Source organism: Rhinopithecus roxellana, chromosome 13 (genome assembly GCF_007565055.1).
Source record: "Rhinopithecus roxellana isolate Shanxi Qingling chromosome 13, ASM756505v1, whole genome shotgun sequence".
In the NCBI taxonomy this organism is placed as follows: Eukaryota; Metazoa; Chordata; class Mammalia; order Primates; family Cercopithecidae; genus Rhinopithecus; species Rhinopithecus roxellana.
Window position 1 is genome coordinate 2,320,748 of NC_044561.1, and position 21,344 is coordinate 2,342,091.

General features: G+C 52.4%; 1 protein-coding gene across 1 annotated transcript; it reads left to right on the forward strand.

The window, feature by feature from the left end:
- Positions 1 to 1,167: 1,167 nt before the first annotated feature.
- DNAL4 (dynein axonemal light chain 4) lies at positions 1,168 to 17,187 on the forward strand. Its single transcript, XM_010389259.2, has 4 exons — positions 1,168 to 1,298; positions 12,541 to 12,751; positions 14,688 to 14,771; positions 16,084 to 17,187. Exons 2-4 carry the CDS (start codon positions 12,683 to 12,685, stop codon positions 16,246 to 16,248), a joined length of 318 nt encoding a protein of 105 aa, XP_010387561.1. The 5' UTR covers positions 1,168 to 1,298; positions 12,541 to 12,682; the 3' UTR covers positions 16,249 to 17,187.
- Positions 17,188 to 21,344: the final 4,157 nt, after the last annotated feature.

Below are 21,344 nucleotides of genomic sequence, written 5' to 3' on the forward strand. Positions count from 1 at the left end.
AGAACTGTTTGAGCCAAATTACTAGTCTGGGTAGTGTCAGCTGATCCGTCGAGTGCAGGGTCTGCAAAATATCTCAAGCACTGATCTTACGTTTTACAATAGAGATGTTATCCCCAGGAGCAATTTGGGAAGGTTCAGACTCTTGCAGTCAAAGGCTGCTGTGTGACCCCTAAACCATAATTTCTAATTTTGTGGCTAACTTGTTAGTCCTACAAAGGCAGACTGGTCCCAAGGCAGGAAGAGAGTCTTTTTGGGAAAGGGCTATTGTCCATTTTGTTTCAGAGTAAAACTATAAACTAAATTCCTTCCCAAGGTTTGTTTGGCCTATGGCTAGGAAGGAACGAGGACAGCTTAAAGGCTAGAAAGGCAAGATGGAGTGGTTTAGGTCTGATCTCTTTCACTGTTATAATTTCCTCAGTTATAATTTTGGCAAAGACGGTTTCAATGCCAGTAAATGTGGCAGTGGGGTTTCACCCCAAGCACTTATCACAATAATAAAAGTTTAAACTATGAAGTATCCCAACTGACCCTTTGATCTACCAATCAAATAATAGAATCCACCAGTTCTTCCCCTTTCCCCTTTTCCTTCTCCGTACTTTCAGATTAATTTTCCCTCCCAAGGGGAAGAAAAGGTAGGCTCTGGACTGCTGTGTCTCAAATTAGATGGTACAAATGTCTCCTAGTGACTAGGGCTAGGTGACCATACAAGGGTGTGGCACAGAGGAAGGAGTCCCTGGGTTCCTTCTCCAGAGAGATTACCTCTATCCTTTACCAAGTTACTTAACCTCTCTGAACTTTAGTTCAGATGGGATGACGAATATTATTACCTAAAAGTACTGTAGTGAGAATCGAGTGAGACATTAATTGTAAAGCCCTACATAAATGCTAGTTATTATTAGGCTTTCCAGATCCCAATAAAGTGGTGGCTAAGTGTCATGACACCAACAAGTTGCATTTGTTATTTCAAATGACTAAAGAAACTCCCAAGGCAGTACCGCTTTTCGAAGTTTGTTTCCCTAGAAAAAGAACTTAAATGTGCCCCCAGCTCCTTGGGCACGCTTAAGACAACTATAAGTGAAGTCCCGCCTCCCTGGCTTCTCTGTGCAAACGCCTGACTTGTAAGGCCCTTTCACACTGACTGATACTTTTATTCACCAATAATAAGTGAAATTCCCGTCAACGTCCGGTGAGGGGGCAGGACTTCCTTGCTGGTTGCTAAGACACTCTTGTTCCGCTCCTTGACAACCCTGGCGGGGGTGCGCTGGTTGCGGCCCTGGCTCCGGCCCCCGCGGGAGCAGGTGAGGCCCCGGGGCGCGGCGGGCAGCCAGGCGGGGAGGGCCCGCCCGGAGGGAGGGCGGGAGGCAACGCAGGGCGGAAGAGGCCTCGCCCGCCGCCGAGGCCCCACCTCAGTCTCCTGCCTGCTGTTCCCCAGCCCCAGGTCTTCTCACCCTCACCCCCACTTCACCCCCACTTCGGGACCTGCGAGCTCTGTCGTGACCGGTTTGCCATCGCGACTCTGCCGGCTGCTCTTCCCCACCCACCCGAGGCCTGTTCAGCTTCTTGCTCCCACGTCCTCTTTTAGCCAACTGCCCCCAGCACCTTGATCCCCCGACCTTTCGCGAAGTAATCCCCTCTCCCGCGGGACCGCCATCACCTCGGTCAGACCGCTCTTGGCTTGGAGAGTTGGCAACGACGTACTGGGATTCCGGGCTGGTCATTTCCCCTCTTCGGGCCTCAGTTTCCCCATCTGTAAAGGAGAAGTTGGGTTGAGTGATCTCTAAGGCCTCTTCCACTCTGACGTTCTGGGATGTCGTTGTTCTTTGACCCAACTTTAGGCTTCCTAGAGGATGTGCTCCCCAATGGGAGGTATCGTGTGTTGCGAAAATAACTTGGCAAATCTAATTTGGATTCCCAGTCTCAAGACCTACCCTACCTGCGCTCTTAATCTGTGCATATGTAAAATCAGTAGACGACGGTGCATCTCCTTTGGGAATTCTGAGGCGAATATGAAGTACAGAGTCCAGTCCAGTATATATTCACTATTTGTTAGTTTCCTTCCTTTGTCTCTTCACCACATTTTCCCTCTCTGGGAAATGTTATCAACGCGATCGGCACGAACTGTCATTTCTCCGGCTGACCCTCTCTGATCTTCCTCCTGGGCTTCCATGGTTAGAGTTACTTAGGGGGTGGGGAGTGGGACAGATGGAGATTGAAATACAGTCATGTACCATATAACAACGTCTTGGTCAAGATGGACCGCAGATACCACGTTGGTGCCCTAAGGTTATAATGGAGCTGAAAAATTTCTGTCACCTAGTTACATAGCCATCGTAATGTCAAAGCAAAATGCATGACTCGTGTGTGGTGATGCTGGTGTAAGCAAACCTACAGTGCTGCCAGTCATATAAAATATAACACATACAATTGTGTACAGGACGTAATACTTGATAATGGTAATAAATGACTGTTACTGGTTTATGTGTTTACTATCCTACACTTTTTATTGTTATTTTACAGTGTACACGCATCCTACTTATAAAAAATAAAATTTAACTGTAAACAGTCTTAGATAGGTCCTTCAGGAGGTATTCAAGCAGAAGTCTTTATTATCATAGGAGATGGCAGCTCCATGCGTGTTATTGCCCTGAAGACAGTCCAGCAGGACAAGATTTGGTAGTGGAAGATAGTGACACTGAGGATCCTGACCCTGTGTAGGCTTAGGCTAATGTATCTGTGTCTGAGTTTTAACAAAAAAGTTTAAAATGTTAAAAAAAAAAAAAAAGGCCAGGCGCGGTGGCTCACACCTATAATCCCAGCACTTCAGGAGGCCGACACGGGCAGATCACCTGAGGTCAGGAGTTTGAGACCAGCCTGGCCAACATGGTGAAACCCCGTCTCTACTAAAAAGACTAAAAATTAGCCGAATGTGGTAGCAGGCACCTGTAATCCCAGCTACTTGGGAGGCTGAGGCAGGAGAATCACTTGAACCTGGGAGGTGGAGGTTGCAGTGCATGGAAATAGCACCATTGCACTCAAGCCTGGGCAACAAGAGAGAAACTTTGTCTCAAAAAAAAAAAAAAAAAAAAAAAATAGAAAATATAAATAGAAAAAAGCTTGTAGAATAAAGATACAAAGAAAATATTTTTGTATAGCTGCATAATGTGTTTGCATTTTAAGCTAAGTGTTATTACAAAAGAGTCAAAAAGTTAACAAAATCAAAACATTTACAAAGTAAAAAAGTTACAATAAGCTAAGGTTAACTTATTGTGGAGGAAAGAAAAATATTTTCAAAAAATTTAGTGCAGCCTAAGTATACAATGTTTATAACGTTACAGTAATGGCCATGCATGGTGGCTCACGCCTGTAATCCCAGCACTTTGGGAGGCGAAGGCGGAGGGATCACTTGAGGTCAGGCGTTCGAGACCAGCCTGCCCAACAAGGTGAAAGCCCGTCTGTACCCCCCCCCCCAAAAAAAAAAAAATTAGCCAGGCATGGTGGCGGACACCTGTAATCCCAGCTACTTGGGAGGCTGAGGCAGGAGAATCATTTGAACCCAGGTGGTGGATGTTGCATTGAGCTGAGATCATGCTGCTGCACTCCAGCCTGGGCAACAGAGCGAGACTCCATCTAAAAAATAAAAATAAATAGGCCCGGTGCGGTGGCTCACACCTGTAATCCCAGCACCTTGGGAGACCGAGGCGGGCAGATCACCTGAGGTCAGGAGTTCGAGACTAGCCTGATCAACATGGAGAAACCCCATCTCCACTAAAAATACAAAAATTAACCAGGTGTGGTGGCAGGCGCCTGTAATCCCAGCTACTCAGGAGACTGAAGCAGGAGAATCGCTTGAACCCGGGAGGTAGAGGTTGCAGTGAGCCGAGATCGCGCCATTGCACTCCAGCCTGGGCAACAAGAGCCAGACTTAGTCTCAAAAAATGAAATAAAATAAAAATAAATAAAAAATAAAATAAAGTTATAGTAGTGTCCATTAATGTACTGGGCCTTCACTTTCCCTCACCACTCATTCACTGATTCTCCTCGAGCAACTTCCTGTCCTGCGTGCTTCATTCATGGGAAGTGACCTTTATAGGCGTATGATTTTTTATCTTTTATACCATATTTTTACTGTACTTTTTTTTTTTTTTTTTTTTTTTGAGGTGGAGGCTTGCTCTGCCACCCAGGCTGGAGTGCAGTGGTGTGATCTCTGCTCCCTGCAACATCCACCTCCCGGGTTCAAGAGATTCTCCTGCTTCAGCCTCCTAAGTAGCTGGGATTACAGGTGCACGCCATGATACCGGCTAATTTTTGTATTTTTAGAAGAGACGAGGTGTCACCATGTTGGTCAGGCTGGTCTCAAACTCCTGATCTCGAACTCCTGATCTCAAGTGATCCACCTACCTCAGCCTCCCAGAGTGCTGGGATTACAAGTGTGAGCCACCACGCCCAGCCAACTGTACCTTTTCTATGTTTAGATACACAAACACCATTGCGTTACAGTTGCCTACAGTATTTAGCACAGTAACATGCTACACACCTTTGGAGCCTAGGAGAAATAGGCTGTACCATATAGCCTAGGTCTGTAGTAGGCTACGTCATCTAGGTTTGTGTAAGTACAGTCTGTAACATTCACACAACAAAATCACCTAATGATGCATTTCTCAGAACATGCCCCTGTCGTTAAGCAATGTATGACTGTGTTAATGCGATAGTTGGACTTGATGGCTTCCCTTCTGCCCCGATAGCCCATGACTTGATGATTTCTTTCTCCTGACTAGATACCTCCATTTGCATATCTTACCAGCAACTTAAACTTGGCAGCTCTGAAGTGAAACTGACCTGCTTCTCTACCCAGCTGTGCCCCCTCGTTTCCCCTCTCCCCGTCAGTGGCATCACCATCATCCTGGGCATCATACCTCACTCCACCATGCCCATTCCACTCGGGCAGTTGTCAGGTTGTTTTGATTCTGCCTCCATGCGGAGCTCACATCATCTCCATTCCTGAAGCCACCACTCCCCTTCAAGTCTTTCATTCCTGTGACATTAGTACCCCTGGTACTAATTACCGCAGCTTCCTAGCAACTGCTCCTACCTCCAGTCTCTGCTCCTGTCAACCCAGCCCACCTACGTCACCAGCCACCCAGAAACCTCCAAAGAGCTTCCCATTCACTATGAAAAAGATCCACACTTCTTGCCAGGCATGGTAGCTCATACTTGTAATCCTAGCACTTTGAGAGGCTGAAGTGGGAGGATCACTTGAGTTCAGGAGTTCAAGACCAGCCTGGGCAACATAGAGACCCCCCATGTCTACAAAAATATTTAAGCATGGGTTTCAGGACCCATCTACACTTCCACAGCCCAACCCCAGCCTTTTCTCCCAGATTTATTTCTCCCTTCTTTGCCAAATTCTATCTTCTAGCTGAATTGGACTGTTAGACTTTCCCAGAAGATGCTTTGTACTTTCTGCCTTGGCACTGCTGTGTACATCCGCCTGGAAGGTCTTCCTCACCTCGTCTACCTGTTACAATTCCTCACCTTTCCAGTCCTGACTCAAATGCTGCCCCTACCAGCAAGCTGCTTTTGCCCTCTTATCTCACCCTCCTCACCACCACCAGTATGCCCGTCTTGTGGCACTACTTTCTGCCAGGAACCATAGTTAGTTCCTTGTGTGTTCCTGTTAGTCTCCATATTAGATTGTAAGCTCCTTAAAGGCAGGGACTGGCTGTTGCTTATAATCGAGTAGTTGAAAAAGCATAATCAGGCCAGGCATGGTGGCTCACACCTATAATCCCAGCACTTTGGGAGGCCGAGGTGGGGGAATTGCTTGAGCTCAGGAGTTTGAGACCAGCCTGGGCAACATGGCAAAACACCATCTCTCCAAAAAATACAAAAATTAGCCGAGGATGGTGGCACAAGCCTGTAGAGTGCCACCACTGAGTGTGGTAGCATGAGCTACTCAGGAGGATCACCTGAGCCTGGGAAGTTGAGGCTGCAGTAAGCTGTGATCATGCCACTGCACTCCAGCGTGGGCGACAGTGAGACCCTGTCTTGAAAAGCAAAAGCATAATCGTTGAAGTCATATATACCTGGGATCAAATCCTAGCCCCTTTGTTTATTAACTGAGTGGAAACTCTCTTTTTTTCAGTCTGTGTGGATATACCAGTAACATAGGGCTAGTAGTGCCTGTCTGGCAGAGTGACTGGGGGAGGGACATCCTGTATGTAGATCGCCCATTCTGGCGCCTGGCTCAGGATCTGTGTTCAATAAATAGTCTTGAATGGATGTGATAGGTCCCCTCCCCTCCCAGGGGGCAAATGAAATATAAGTTAATTACAATTTGGATAATTTCTGGGCCTCTGCTGTGTGCCAGACACTGGCCTTTGTGCTCTAGGGCATCTAGAGCCAAATCAAGTTCCTCAGCCCCAGGGAATCTGGACTCACAGGCACGGTTAAGTCGTGATCGGTTGTGAGATGTCACTGGTAATTAGCAATTGTGAATGAGCTTCTAAAAAATAAATCCATCCTAAGTCCAATTTATTTCTGTGATAATGTCAGTCTTACTCCCTTAGATTCAAATCTGTTCTCTTGAGTGGGAGAGAGTGGGACGGGAGCCTGCCCTGCTGTGTGTGGTGAGCAGCTGTTCTCTGGGAGCTAATAGCTGTGATGGTTGTGACTTTCCTTATACTTTGTATCTTGACAAAACTGTCTGGGATTTCATCCAAGTCTGGTTAAGTCCTTGAGGGTGCCTGTGTGAGTCAATGTCACTTATCACATCGTGTCGGACATGAGGAAATGTTGAGAATTGCACATCCAGACAACAGGCCTCTCTGCTCTCCCTCCCTCCTCACCTTCCCTCCACTCCTCCCTCAGTCCCAGGCACATTAAGTTTTCATTGGACTTAAGTTAAATGAGAAAAATTAAGGACCACATGAAAACAACAACTTCGTGTGTTTGACTTCTTAAGGAGGTCTGATCTTTATTCTGCCAGATTTTCCTCTCTTGTAGTAGATGATGTGTCTTCTAAGGCCCTTTCGCAGCAGAATTTTAAAATGGCAGCCCTGTGTCTGCCCCCACTTTAAACTGGTCTGGGAGCCTGGCTTCTGCATCATTTCCTGACCTCACTACAGGCATCTTGGATGAATGCCCAAGTCCTTAGGATCCTTTTTCCTCCCCGGCCAGCTTTGTTCATTTGTTTGCCAGAAGGCCAAGGAAGACTGGAGTGCCTGCCTGTGTCCCCAGTGTGGCAGGAAGCAAGAGGCAGGCCTGGATAGAGGCTGGATGAGTGGATGCTGAGTATCGAAGTCATCTGTGTTACTGGCTTGTCTCCTACTTGCTTGTGCCAAAGGAGAAAGCACAGAAGGTAGAGTCAGAAGAATGGATTGGGGTTCCAATCCTGGCTCTGCCATTGCTGGCTGTGCACCCTCAGGCTGCCCATAAAACCCCTCTGAGCTCCAGTGGTTTGTCTGAGAATGGGGAGCTGGATCCTCCCTCACAGGTGTTACGAGGATGGAATGAGATGGTGGATGTGAAGGCACACCGTAGCCACACCACTACCACCCCGGCCCCAAGAGGTTTCACAGAATTTCCTTGTGACTCTTTCCTCCTTCAGTACTAGCACAGCGGTTCACACGTAGTGGGAACTGGGGAAATAGTGGTTTGTTTGGCTGCACGTTTAGATGTGTAGCAGGCTGGTCTATGTAGAAGGATGTCGCAGTATCCTTCCTAGTGCACCAGTGACAGGAGCTGAGTCCTTAGCGCCAATTTCCAGATGAGAAAACTGAGGCTGCTGGGCACAGTGGCCCACACCTGTAATCCTGGCACTTTAGGAGGCCAAGGCAGGTGGATCACCTGAAGTCAGGAGTTCAAGACCAGACTGGCCAACATGGTGAAACCCTGTTTCTACTAAAAATACAAAATTAGCTGGGCGTGGTGGTGGGCACCTGTAATCCCAGCTACTTGGGAGGCTGATTCAGGAGAATTGCTTGATCCTGGGAGGCAGAGGTTGCAGTGAGCCGAGATCGCACCATTGCACTCCAGCCTGGGCAACAAGGGTGAAACCCTGTCTCAAAAAAAAAAAGAGAGAGAAAAGAAAAGAAAAAACTGGCCAGGCGCGGTGGCTCAAGCCTGTAATCCCAGCACTTTGGGAGGCCGAGACGGGAGGATCACGAGGTCAGGAGATCGAGACCATCCTGGCTAACATGGTGAAACCCCGTCTCTACTAAAAAAAAAATACGAAAAACTAGCCGGGCGAGGTGGCGGGCGCCTGTAATCCCAGCTACTCGAGAGGCTGAGGCAGGAGAATGGCGTGAACCTGGGAGGCGGAGTTTGCAGTGAGCTGAGATCCGGCCACTGCGCTCCAGCCTGGGCGACAGAGCCAGACTCTGTCTCAAAAAAAAAAAAAAAGAAAAAGAAAAGAAAAAACTGAGGCTTAGGGAGGTTAGCCCTTGTCTGAAACAGAACCAAGATGTGAATTCAGATCTGATGGTGGAGTCTGTATTCAGAACCACCATGACATATTCCAGGTGTGTCGTGCAATCTCAGGTGCATGGTGGGTGGTACAGGGAGGCGAGCCGTGATCTAAGGGCCGGGGATGTTCCGGACATTGAGTGGCTGTCCCCCTCCCATGGGGCTGGCAGATACTTTGGGCCTTATTTCCCAGAACACATTCATTTTTCCCGATTCCTCCCACATACCCTAACCCTCTTTAGGATTCTTCCCAGACGCTTTAGACACAGAGAAATGAATAGTGACTGAGGTCAGTGCCACAAAGGAACAAGGGATAGCAAGACCAGGAACACTGGCCTTGACCAGGCGATGAGATAAAGGGCCCTTGTCTGTGCCCCCTGTTGCCTAGGGAGAGCCTCACATGAAACAGGGCGAGGATATGTAAAGCCCACAGATGGCCCTTGAGTGAGGAGGAGAACACGGGCAGCGAGAGAGAGAATAACGCTGCCCCTGGCTTTGTACCACTGTGGGCCAGATGGGCTGGGGTTGAGCTTCTGTACCCAGCAGATTCAAGTACCCTGGCAGTGGGCCCAATTACTTTTTTTTTTTTTTTTTTTTTTTTGAGACTGAGTCTCGCTTCTTTGCCCAGGCTGGAGTGCAATGGTGGTGTGATCTCAGCTCACCACAACCCCTGCCTCCCGGGTTCAAGCCATTCTCCTGCCTCAGCCTCCCCAGTAGCTGGAATTACAGGCATGTGCCACCATGCCCGGCTAATTTTTGTATTTTTAGTGGAGACAGAGTTTCATCCTGTTAGCCAGGCTGGTCTTGAACTTCTGACCTCAAGTGATGCACCTTTCTCGGCCTTCCAAAGTGCTGGGATTACAGGCATGAACCACCGCACCCAGCCACAATTACATTATTAAAAGGCTCTTTTAGACCTGACACGACTCTTTCTGGCCCAAAGCATTCAGGCACATGCTCCTCTGCGTGGAAGATTGATAAGGTTACTAGAACCTCTAGTTCTGCTATTTTTGGTAGCTTTCTTTGAGCAGAGTTTTAGGATTGTGGCTGAATGACTCTAGCTGTACTATAATGATACAGCATCATAAAAAATTCTCCTGCCTTTCTGTATTTGGAAACACATCATCTATAACGATTCCTTTTTATTCTGTCTCATCCCTTTTAGGTCCCCAGAAGTATGTGTAGTGATTAGAAAAAGCTCTTTGTAGTCATGGTCCTTAGTAAACTTGGCTGAATCACGGTGACCAAGTCCTGGCTAATTAATGGTGGTAGCAGAGAGCAGTGTGATAATAGTGCAGAGAACTTTAACATTTCAAATCGCTCACATGCACATACTTGGGGCTTGCAACAGCTTCCTGAGAACGCAGAGATAGGATTTAGTATCGCGTTTCATAGAGAAGGAAACCAAGGCTTAGGTGAAATTACTCGCCAAAGGCTGCAGAGAAAGGAAGTGAGCAGAGTGCGTGTCTTTGGCAGAGCTGGTGTCCATGCCTTCGCACTCTGGCTTGCGGCCCACACAGTTCTTGGCTCCGCAAGATGCTGCACAGGTCACTCTCCCACTGGTTTTCCCCGTTGTTCCTGAGAAATGGGCCTTGGTAATACCTCTGAAGCCATAGGACATCTCAGCAGGATTCTGTATGTTAGAGCAGCTGTCACAGACCCTGACCTCCTGGAGGGCGGCATGTCCACAGTTGGCTTCTGATTCCCTCCTGGCTCCTCTATGCCCGCACTCTTTAGCCTCGAGGATGAATTGAATCAAATGGAAACATTTCAGTGGAAGGTGCCTAAGAAGCTGCTTCCACATTTTCGGCTGTTCCCCCTCGAAATTCTCAGAGGTAAACAAACTGTGTTTACCTTTTCCTTCTATCATCAGTGTAGCCGCCACCTCTGTCACACCTGCACAAAGGTAGAGGAGGAAGCAAGGAGGCTAGGAGGACAGCCTGGGATTGGAAATAGGCCTTCACATTCACGAGCACAAACAAAACGATTCCCTGAATTTTGAGACATAAGAAACCTGACCAGAAAGTACAATGAAATTGTGCTTGGTAATTTGCCAGCTTATAGAGAGAGACAAACAAAACCTGCTAACATCTGAGTGGTACAAATGTCCAGAATTGATGAGACAAGTGGAGCCATCTGTCCACTGGGAAATCAGAAAATACCAATGTCATGGGATGGTGGGGTCCGTGCCAGGCTTCCAGCCTCACGCGAGGGAGCTGACCAAATGGAGTGGCACCGAGGCATTGGAGTGGGGATCCAATCGAGAGCACAGCCCAGAAAGAGTGCCCAGAAAGTTCAAGGCTTGGCCAAATCAGGGTCAAGTTAACATTAGAAAAAGAGACAGCAGGCTGGGCGCGGTGGCTCACGCCTGTAATCCCAGCACTTTGGGAGGCCAAGGTGGGCGGATCACAAGGTCAGGAGATCGAGACCATCCTCGCTAACACGGTGAAACTCCATCTCTACTAAAAATACAAAAAAAAAGTTAGCCGGGTTTGGCGGCAGGCACTTGTAGTCCCAGCTACTCGGGAGGCTAAGGCAGGAGAATGGCGTGAACCCAGGAAGTGGAGCTTGCAGTGAGCTGAGATCGCGCCACTGCACTCCAGCCTGGGTAACAGAGCGAGACTCCCTCTCAAAAAAAAGAAAAAAAGAAAAGAAAAAGAGACGGCAAAAGGGAAGAGCAAATACTTGATTTGTCTCCCTTCTAGGAAGATAGGAGCTGTCCCAGTGGACAGTTGATGTATGCTTATGAGTGCCTCCTCTGTGCCCATGAGGAGGCGGATAAATAAGAGGTTCGGAGTGCCCACACCGAGAGCCGGGCCTGGATTCACACCCCAGCTCTGTCGCTAACGAGCTGAGTGACCTCAGGCCAGCGACTGACCAGCTTCATGCCTCTGTCCCTACAGGACCTAACTCCTGGGGTTGTTGCGATGACAAGGTGTGTAAACGCATGTGGAACACCGATAGGCAGGACAGTGACAGCCATCACGTGTCATTACCTGCCTGTTAGTTACTGTGCTCGGCACCTTTGGGTTCCATGACCGTGCAGTGAAAGTAAATTTGTTTGGAAATGTGAGAAATGCTGGAATGACATTATTTTGCTGTATTTGTCTAATATAAATCGTTAAAAAGGGCTTAACAACCTGGTGATTTGTATTCGCTTATGTCAGTACTTCTGAGATTTAAAAAACCTTTGAATTATGAGATAAATTGGGTTGAAGATGAAAGAGAAATGCCTGGATTGCCAGCAGTGCTCCCGGTCATCTCGGGTCCAGGCCCATCTCTTTAGAAGCCCCGTCGGTTAGGGAACAGCCGTGTACTGAGTGCCTGCCCTGTGCTTGGCACTGTCTCAGCTTCACAGACACTGTTTCACTGAATGCTCATAATGGCCTCATGAGATGGATGTGACTGTCCCGGCGTTCATGGTGAGGAGTCTGGGGCCCAGGGCCATACTGCTGGTGAGGGATTGAACCAGCAGCAGTGCCCAAGCCTCCCAGCTGCTGGGCCAGCAGGACAGGACCCAGTGGTCCAAGAAGGAGTAGGAAAGAACAACCAGGGAGCCTGGTGTGCCAGGGAGGGCACAAAGCAGCCCCGTGCCCATTCCCCTGAAGATCAGGGCTGCAGAGTGGCCCCCTCGCTTGCCAGTAAGCCCAGACTGTCAGTGGTGACCTGAACATTTCCCTTCCTAAGCACAGCTTCTGGGAAGAAAGGCCCGTGTCTGTAGCGGGAGGGAAGGCCCGTGTATGTAGTGAGAAGGAAGGCTCATGTATGTAGTGGGTACGCGGGGAGCTGCATTTGCTCACTGCCAGCTCAAGGCTCCATCCCGCAGGCCTGGCCCACAGTCAGTATTTGTCTTCATAACGGCAGTGTGGGCTTGCAGCATCGTACCAATGTGTTCTTAACCAGGTCCCAGCATCTCGTGTTGACTCATCCTCCCGTCTGCAGACTTGCTGGCCATTTGGAAAAGGGTGCGGAGGAGTTAAGATGGGGAGGTGTCAGATTGTTACTGAGACATTTCTAATTTGTGATGCATGGTTTTGAAGCCAACTCTTTTCTTCTGGTTTTTCCTGTTTTCTACAGCACCCCCCGGGGAAAGACATTTTTCTGCTCCCACCAAGTTGGCAGGGCCTGCTTCCTGAATCTCCTGGGCGTGTCTTAACTGCCAGTCCCAGCACCTCCTGAGAGCCCCACTCTCTCCTCCAGCGGTCACAGTGGAAGGATCATGGGAGAAACAGAAGGGAAGAAAGATGAGGCTGATTATAAGCGACTGCAGACCTTCCCTCTGGTCAGGGTAAGCCCCAGGGGAGGGAGGCAGGACTGCTGAGGGGGCCCACATAGCCTGGAGAGAGGTGGGTGGAGCTTGTCCCTTGCAGGATGGCAGTGGGAGGAAGTTAAGAAGGCCTCTGCTGGCTCAGACCTAGACATCTTGGAGTTGACAGTGATTCATTGTTTCATTCATTCATTCATTCACCAAGTATTAGGCCACCTGCTATATGCCGGGCACTGTTCGAGGCACTGTGGGGATGGCGAATGAGACAGGCGAAGGCCTGGCCCACATGAAAGACATGTTTAAAGAGCATGATTAGTCCCAGCACTTTGGGAGGCCGAGACAGGCGAATCACGAGGTCAGGAGATCGAGACGATCCTGGCTAACATGGTGAAACCCCGTCTCTACTAAAAAATACAAAAAACTAGCCGGGCGAGGTGGCAGGCGCCTGTAGGCCCAACTACTCGGGAGGCTGAGGCAGGAGAATGGCGTAAACCCGGGGGGCGGAGCTTGCAGAGAGCTGAGATCTGGCCACTGCACTCCAGCCTGGGCGACAGAGCGAGACTCCGTCTCAAAAAAAAAAAAAAAAAAAAAAGAGCCTGATTGTAGGCAGTAAGTACTATAATGAAAAATGAAGCAGGTGGAAGGGGCTGGAGAGCCAAGGTTAGCTTCTGGAGAGGTTTCACAGATCAGAGACCTGAAGACAGAGAGCGAACCTCACAAAGACCTGGGAAAGAATATGCTAAGCCGGGGAAACAGAGGCATAGGAAGCCTGAGATGGGAATGAACTTGGCATTTTGGAGGCACAGAGAGAAGGCCAGCATGGCTGGACTGGAGTGCTGAGAGGGGTGGCTGGACGTAACCACCGGTGGGGCCAGACCCCACAGGCCTGCCCAGCGACAGTGAAGAATGCGGTGAGAACTATGGGTTCTGTCCTGAATCGAAGGGGGAGCAGCGAAGGGTTTTAAGCAGGGGAGTGATGAGATCTGTTTGGTTTTCAAAAGCTCACTCCAGTTGTGAGCAGAATGGATTTGGGGATGCTAGAGCAGAAGTGAGGAGACCAGCGAGGAGGCCACTGCGGAGGCCCAGAGTGATGAGGGCGGCTGGGTGCGGCTCACGGCGCAGTGTGAGATGCGGTCGGGTTCAGGGTGTTCCATGAGTGCAGAGGCCGAAGGACCTGCTGCCAAATTGGAGACTGGGTGTGGGAACAAGAGAGTCCAAGGTGGCTGCTAGAGTCTGTCTTTTCCTGAGTATTGGGAGAAAAAAGTGGTATCAATTACCAGGAAAAGGAAGATGGAAGAAGATGGGTTTGTGGGAATCAACTTATTTTTAGACATCTAAGTGAGGTTATCAAGTGCCCAGTTGGACAGAGTAGTCAGGAGCCCAAAGAAGAGGTTAGAGCTGGGGGTGGAAGTGTAGGAGCCCTCCCATAGAGCGGACACAGAGAGGCATGGAATACACAAGACCCCAGAGATGGAGTCGCTGGAGACGGGAGAGTGGAGGTGGGGCCCAGGGTCCTCCAGGATCTGGGAAGAAGAAGGAAATCCAGCAGATCAATGGAGAAGGAGCAGAGGGAAAGGCTGGAGGAAAACCAGGGGCCCCAGAGACCGCCCAGCGGCTTCTGCAGGCCTCCGGAGTGAGATTCCGTCGGAATGCACTTCCATAGCCAGCATTCCCTCCGCCCTCAGCCAGCCTTCTTCCCATGTCTGTTGGCTGGAGCCTGGTGCTGGCTTCGCACCCTTGCAGAGAGCCTGGGCTTGAGAGCCCACACGGCTCAGCTCCATGCCACACCTTTGCCCCAGCTGCAGGCCCTCAGTCAGGAGATGGGTCACCTGCCCAGGGCTGGGCCAGGGAGGCTACCTGCTGTCCATGCCTTAAGCTTGGGACAGAGAGGCCAGCCAGGAAGGCCAGGTCACGGGCTAAGCCTGTCTCTTGTTTGTCACCCCTGCCCTGTCTCTAGCACTCGGACATGCCAGAGGAGATGCGCGTGGAGACCATGGAGCTATGTGTCACAGCCTGTGAGAAATTCTCCAACAACAACGAGGTATTGCCAGCAGTGCAGGCGGCCCCTCGTGCCTTTGGTGGCCCCTGTGGGTGAATAGAGTGGCCCCTGTTGCCTGCAGTCAGCTCCAGAGAGTACGGCCAGTATAAGGCCAGAGCCTTCCTTGGAAGCATTCAGTCTGGGGAAAGTCAGTGAGTGAGAGGCTGGTGCTGACTCCAGGCACTGACGGTCACACCCAGCCCTAGAGGAGCAAAGCCACAGGGGTCTCCGTGACGCCCCTGCCTGTGTTCCCTGCCTCAGGTGGGCTGCTGAATAGGGCACCTTTCCCTGTGGTTCCATCCCAGTGGTGAACAGAGGCCTGCCTAGGCATCCATTCATGTATTCATTCATCCATTCGAAAAGGTGTTGAGCGGGTGCTGTTCTAGGTGCTGGGGATACGGCCAGCAGGCATCAATGCAGGAAGGCCATTCATCAATCTGGTGGGGAGAGCGAGAAGTCAGTGTTGTGGCAGCCGGTGGGGAGGCAAGACACTGGCCAGTGGGAGCCCAGGCTTTGGGTCGGCCAGGCCCAGGTTCAGGTCCTGGCTTCAGCCCTTCCCAGCTGTGCCCTTGAATGAGCCATTTCTCAACTCTGAGCGCAGTTTCCTAGTCCTTAAATGGAGGGTGGTGATGGTGCCTCCTCACTGGGCCAGTCGTGAGGACGTATTTACTGAGACAATGGGGACAGAGTGCCCAGCGTGGCGCCTGGCATGGTGGGAGGCACTGTTGGTGTACCTCAGGCGCCTCGCCTGGACTCGCCCTGCTGAGCGGGGTTCCCTGCCCCTCTGGACCTCCTCACATGGGGGGCACATCTTGGAAGAGCAGGCACAGGAAGAAGTCGGCTGTGGCCATGACTAGGGGAGCAGTCGGCGCCTCCCCAGAGCCCACTGAACGCATTAGGTACCTCACAGTCTGCAGGGTGCCAGGTCTGTCCATTCAGTTGGTCCTGAGACTGCCTGGTGCCCCGCTTGTCCGGGTTACATCTGAGGGAGGTGGCACTGGCCTGGGAAGCCCGCAGTAAGTGCACAGCCAGGACGTGGCCCCAGGCTGTCTGTAGACGTGGTGCTTGCCTTCCCGCCTCAGCCAGTTTCTTCTTGACTGCTGAGGTGATGTCTGGTTTTCTGTGCCTGTGTAATAGACCTGGCAGGAGGTGGCCTGTGTGGAAATCCTTTTTGAAGCAGGAGGACAACAGAAATAGGACAGCAGGTCTTTCTCTTGCCAAGACCTCGGTGCCAGCCTTCTCCTTCCTGGAGAAGGACCTGAGTCCTGCCCCCTCCTCCCCTGCGCCCCCGTGATGAGCGCCCTCTTCCTTCCAGAGCGCCGCCAAGATGATCAAGGAGACGATGGACAAGAAGTTTGGCTCCTCCTGGCACGTGGTGATCGGCGAGGGCTTCGGGTTTGAGATCACCCACGAGGTGAAGAACCTCCTCTACCTGTACTTCGGGGGCGCCCTGGCCGTGTGCGTCTGGAAGTGCTCCTGACACTCTGTCCCCTGCCCCGTCCCCTGCAGGGCCTTTTCCTGCCCCTCATCTGTAGGGGGGAGCAGCCCCAGGCGGGTCCCGGTTTCTCCAAGGAGAGTTGGGATCTTTTCTGTTCGTCCTTGTGTACCAGTTTCCTGAGCCACACCCAGAGTGTGAACTTGACATCTCCATCCCCAGGCTCTCAGTCATCTCCCTCGGAGTCTCAGGGTGTAGACGGGGCAGCAGGCATTGGTCTGTGTGGGAAACATGGTGGGGCGGTGTGACAGGGTAGGGGAGGTGGGAGACGAGATTTTCCACACAGGAGCGCACCAGGCCCCCTTTCTCGAGGGCTGCTTTCCCCTTGCATCCTGGGAGCCCCGCTGCTCTACCGTCCCCAGTACTGCCGGGAAGTGTCTGCTGCCTTTGTTGTTAGTGGCCGCATGAAAATGGCCCCAAGAAGGAGACGATTCTTTCAAAGGACACAGGCAGCTTCTCTCCTTGTCCTCTGGGGAGGTGCTGACCCCGCAGAAACCCCTTCCCCCCAACTTGACCCCAGGCTGAACAGACCACTGCATCTCACTGGGCCGGCAGCCACCCAGCCCCCAGCCTTGGTAGGAACCAAGCAGCCTTTCCCGTCCCCTCCTCGACCCTCGCACTTGAGAGCCAGGGGCTGTTGGGTGGGAGCTGCTGCCTGGCAGTTTCTCGAGGGGTCACTGAGCCTCTGGTGGGACACCGGGGCAGGAGTGCTCTCACCACGAGGCTGCTTCCGCAGGGAACCCTGGCCTGCCCGCGACTTCGCATCAGGGACCGCATGCTGATTTGTACTGCTCTCTGCTGGGTTTTCTATGTTCTTTTTGAGCGTGGGAGAAAAGTTTTAGTAGAAGGGTGAATCGTATTTTACACAGCGGTCTTATTTATATAAATGTCTTGGTTTTTACAATTAAAATTACCAAAAACTGACCTCATTCTACAGTCTCTTGATGTTAGGGGAAGGTGTGATCAGTAGCCTCAGGTTCAGGCACCTAGAGATGTTTCTGGCTAACCTGTGAGGCTGCTGGAAGCCCCTGGCCCAGGCATAGCCCCACTGGATCCGGCCCAGCCCCTGTCACCATTAGGTCACTGAGGTTGGGGGCCAAGTGCAGCTGGATGGGGCCACACAGACACTGAGATACTCTTGGCAGCTGGACTGAGCTACACTAAAGATGTTTTCAGGCCCATAGAATTTCACTCAGTTCAACAGATGCTTATTCAGCAGCCACTGAGGGTCAGGCCCCAGAAGCTGAGGATACGAAGACAGAAGCCACAGATCTGGCCTCAGTGAGCTCTCGGTCCACTGCAGAGGGCATCGGCTCCATCATTTCACTCATGCAAAAAGTAACCTTGTAAGATAGGATGGGGTGTTCTGGGAGGAGGGAGGAGGAAGGAGGAACTCCAAGCCCAGCCTGGGGAGTACAGGGGTCTCCAGTGGGGTAAGGCGTGACAGCCGACACTTGAAGGGAAAACGGGATCTTATCAAGGGAGAGGGCTGCTCTCGGGACAGAAAACTAGACATTACCCCAAGGCACTTGGGGTAAACGCAGAAGATGAGAAGTGACTTGAGGACAGGAGCCATGTGCAGGACTGTGAAGCTCCCTCAGGGGTTGTCCCCTGAATTCGAGCCTCAGAAGTGAACACCCCGGGCATGGACAGAGCAGGGAGAGCCTGCCTTGCCGTGCACACAGGGGCCCTCCTGAGGTGGTCCCTAGGACACGTGGGTCTGGGAGCTGAAACCCTGTCCTTGGCAGTCCCAGTCCCGCCCTTGTGAGGCTGAGCGTCCAGCACTAACAAGATCTGTCAACAGATTGGCTGGACAGCCTCATGGCGAGCAATAAGGTTTGCTTAGACCAGACCCCTGCAGCCGAGGGGAAGGTTGCTGCCGTGTGTGCACCCGGCCTAAGAGCAGCGGGACAGACAAGCGAGAACGAGAAGGCGCAGTTGCCGCCTCAAGGCTGACCATCTGGTTGGGTAGCTTTGCAGCTGGTCCTGGCCCTCTGGGACTTGGCGGATGGGCAGCTCCTTGGCCTCAGACCTGCCCTGGCCAGAGCCCTGTGCCACTCGGGTGCTGCAGAGGGATTGGCAGAAGGGAGTGAACGGAGAGGTGGGGGCTGGCGCTGGAGGTGGGGAGCAGGCGCCAAGGCCTGGAATAGCTGCGCTGATTAACCGCCCGCTCTGCATCTGTTCTCTCCTTTCATCTGCTGCACGTGGGTGCCAAAAAGCGAGGCTGGCTCAGCCGGCAACCAGGGTGGTGGGGGTGGCAGTTAGGAGCGTGGGTGCTGAGGCCCGCAGAGCTAGTTCGGGTCTAGCCCTGCTCCTCCTAACCTCTCTGTCCTCGGTGGCTCTGTCTGTAGAATGGGGATACACTGCACCCACCTCATGAGGTTGACGGCAGGCCTGGGACCACATCTGGAACAGGTGACGCCCCCGAGGTGTGCACCACATTGTCGCTGTGCCCCTCCTCTTGCCACTCGTGGACAGGGTGCTGACACCAGCTTCTCAGGGTGGGTGGAGATGCAGCGAGATGGGGCTTGTGCAGTGCCTGGCCCTCACAGGCACACTGCAGTGGCACCACGGGTGGTGAGCCTGCCTTCCACCCTAGTCACTCCTGTCACTGCAGCAGACCCCTCCTCACTTGCCTTCCCAGAAATGGGTCATTCAGTCTCCCTCTCTTGCTCCCAGACAATGGTGTGGTCACCGTTGGGCCAGGTCAGGTGACTGGGAACCGTGGCAGGTGTGTTGCCTCAGCGGCTTTTCTTCCACTCCCCTAGACCCACGCCAGATGTGGACACCCGGCCTTCCAGGGCCCTTGCTGCCCATAACATTCGATAAGCATTTGATGATGGGCTGAAAGGAGAGGGCCGTGACCACGGAGAAGGCACCGTCCTTGCCACCCAGCACACAGGCTACTGAGGGCCAGACGCGGGAACAGAAAAGCAAGACAGGTTCATTTGCTGGAAAAGGGAAGGTGGGGTTCAGGGAATCTGGAGTTCAGAGAAGAGAGTGACTAGGGAGGGCTTCACAGAGGAGGTGACATTGAACTGGGCCTTGGCATTTTCCCAGGGAGGGGGAAGTCACCATTGTTTGAGGAACCAGCCTCCCGTGCAGAGCCGCAGCTCCAGGAAACTCACGATGGGTTCAGGGAAGCCGGGCAGTGGCCGTGAATGGGAGAGGGTGCGGGGGTGGGGAGAGAGGACGGGCTGAAGGTGAAGGGGTTTGCTGGGGCTCAGGAGGAAGGAGGCTTCCCCGACTTGGCAGGCACTGGGCTTCCTCCCTCAGGACCCTGATGTGTAACTCTCAACAGACCTCCAAATTAGGGGTTGCTGTTGCTATTTACAAATGGAGAAACCCAGGCTCGGAGGATGGAGTGTCTGGCCCAGAGTCCAGCTAGGGAGCAGCTGTAGCTGGGACTTGAACCTGGGCTGCCTGCCTGGATAGTCCCTGCTCTTCCACACACGTGGCATTCTCAGACCTTCTGTCCACTTCCCTCCTGCCCCGTCCCCCACAGACAGCTGGGCTCCCCGCGGCCTGGCCATGCCTTGGGCCATCCATCTCCTGGCTGCTTCCCTTACCGTTGCCAGGCCTCCCCTGCACCCTCCATGGCAGTTGCAGCATTTATAGTGGAGGCAGCGACCACAGGCCTGCCACCAACCCCACCTCTTCACTACCATCTGCAGTGTGGGAAGCAGGGCCTCGCCCCACTGACACCCCAGTCCCCTCTGCTGGGCCCACCCAGAGTCAGTGTGGGGCAAATTGGAAACCTTGTCTGGACATGTCTAGAGGGAGTCACAGGCCCCAACCCCAGGGCCCGTCCCTCTGCCTGGGAGAGCAGTGAGTGCCCCGGCCGGATCAGAGAGAGTGAACCATAGGTCCCCTTGCTGGGACTCCAGAACCACAGGCCTCCCGAAAGTGGGGAGCAAGGGGTGCCGAGGCGGTCAGTGTGAGAAGGTGGAGGGCGAGGGCTTGGTCACGAGGTCCCATGGCGCCTGTGGGAGGGGGTGTGCTGCCGCGGGAACCACCACCTTTGAAGCTTTCTGCGGGGCCTGTGGAGAGAAATCTGGTGAATATTTCATGTTGCCTTGGAAGAGGCACAGAGAAACTCCAGCATCTTGTTTAACTTACTTCCTGCTTCTCCAGGGGACAGACCCTACAGATAGGCAAGGGGGTGTGCCCTTGGGCTGTAGGGACCCAACTCAAACCGGTGTCCCCCACCCACGCCCCGCAGCAGGAGTGAGAGCTGTGCAGCAGAGGCTCAGCTCCTTAAGCGCAGAAGCTGGCAGCATCTGATTGTGTCCAGGTTTGGGAGGGGGTTGTCAGAGTGCAGCCACAAAAGCCACCACCTGTCCTAATTTCTTTTCCTTCTCCTCATCTCATATTTAAAGTAACCACCTCCCACCACCAGCTGCCATCTCCAATCCTTAGAAAGGCCGTGGGGGTGGAAAGAGAGCACGCTTAGAAGGTAGAAGACTCGAATCGTTTTGAATAATATTCCCAAACTATTAGATTCCTCAAACATGCCTGGCACGGCACCAAGCATTTCACCAACCCCATCTTCTCTAATGTGTACGTCCATTCTGTGAGCAGATGCCCTCAGTATCCCCCTCGCACAGATGAGGAGACCCACGACCTAAGTGGCAGAGCCAGGGTTCCCCGCAGGCCTGTGACAGCTCTGAACCCTCGCCAGGGTTGTCTGCCAGCTTGAACAAGCCACTTCGCTTCTCAGATCTCAGTTTCGTCACCTGCAAGATAGGGTTCGCAGCTCCGGCTATGCCTGCTTCCCAAAGTTACTGTAAGGCCCCGAGGAGACAGTGGCCCTGAATGTGAGCGTGCTTTAAAGTTGGAAGGGCTGATAAGTATTCGGGTCAGGGACTGTGGGGAGCCATCCCTTCCTTGGGCCTCCACTCTGGGTGAGAGGCTTGGGAGGCTGGAAGGCTGGGGTGTGCCAGGTAGGGAGGTTATCATCTCTAAGCCCCCGTAGGCACTGGGGCCCGGCAGAACCAAAGCAGGAGAGGCAGGGCAGCCACACATGCACATGCACCTGGTCCAGTGACCAAGGGCCCCAGGTGGCTGTGACCAGAACCCGG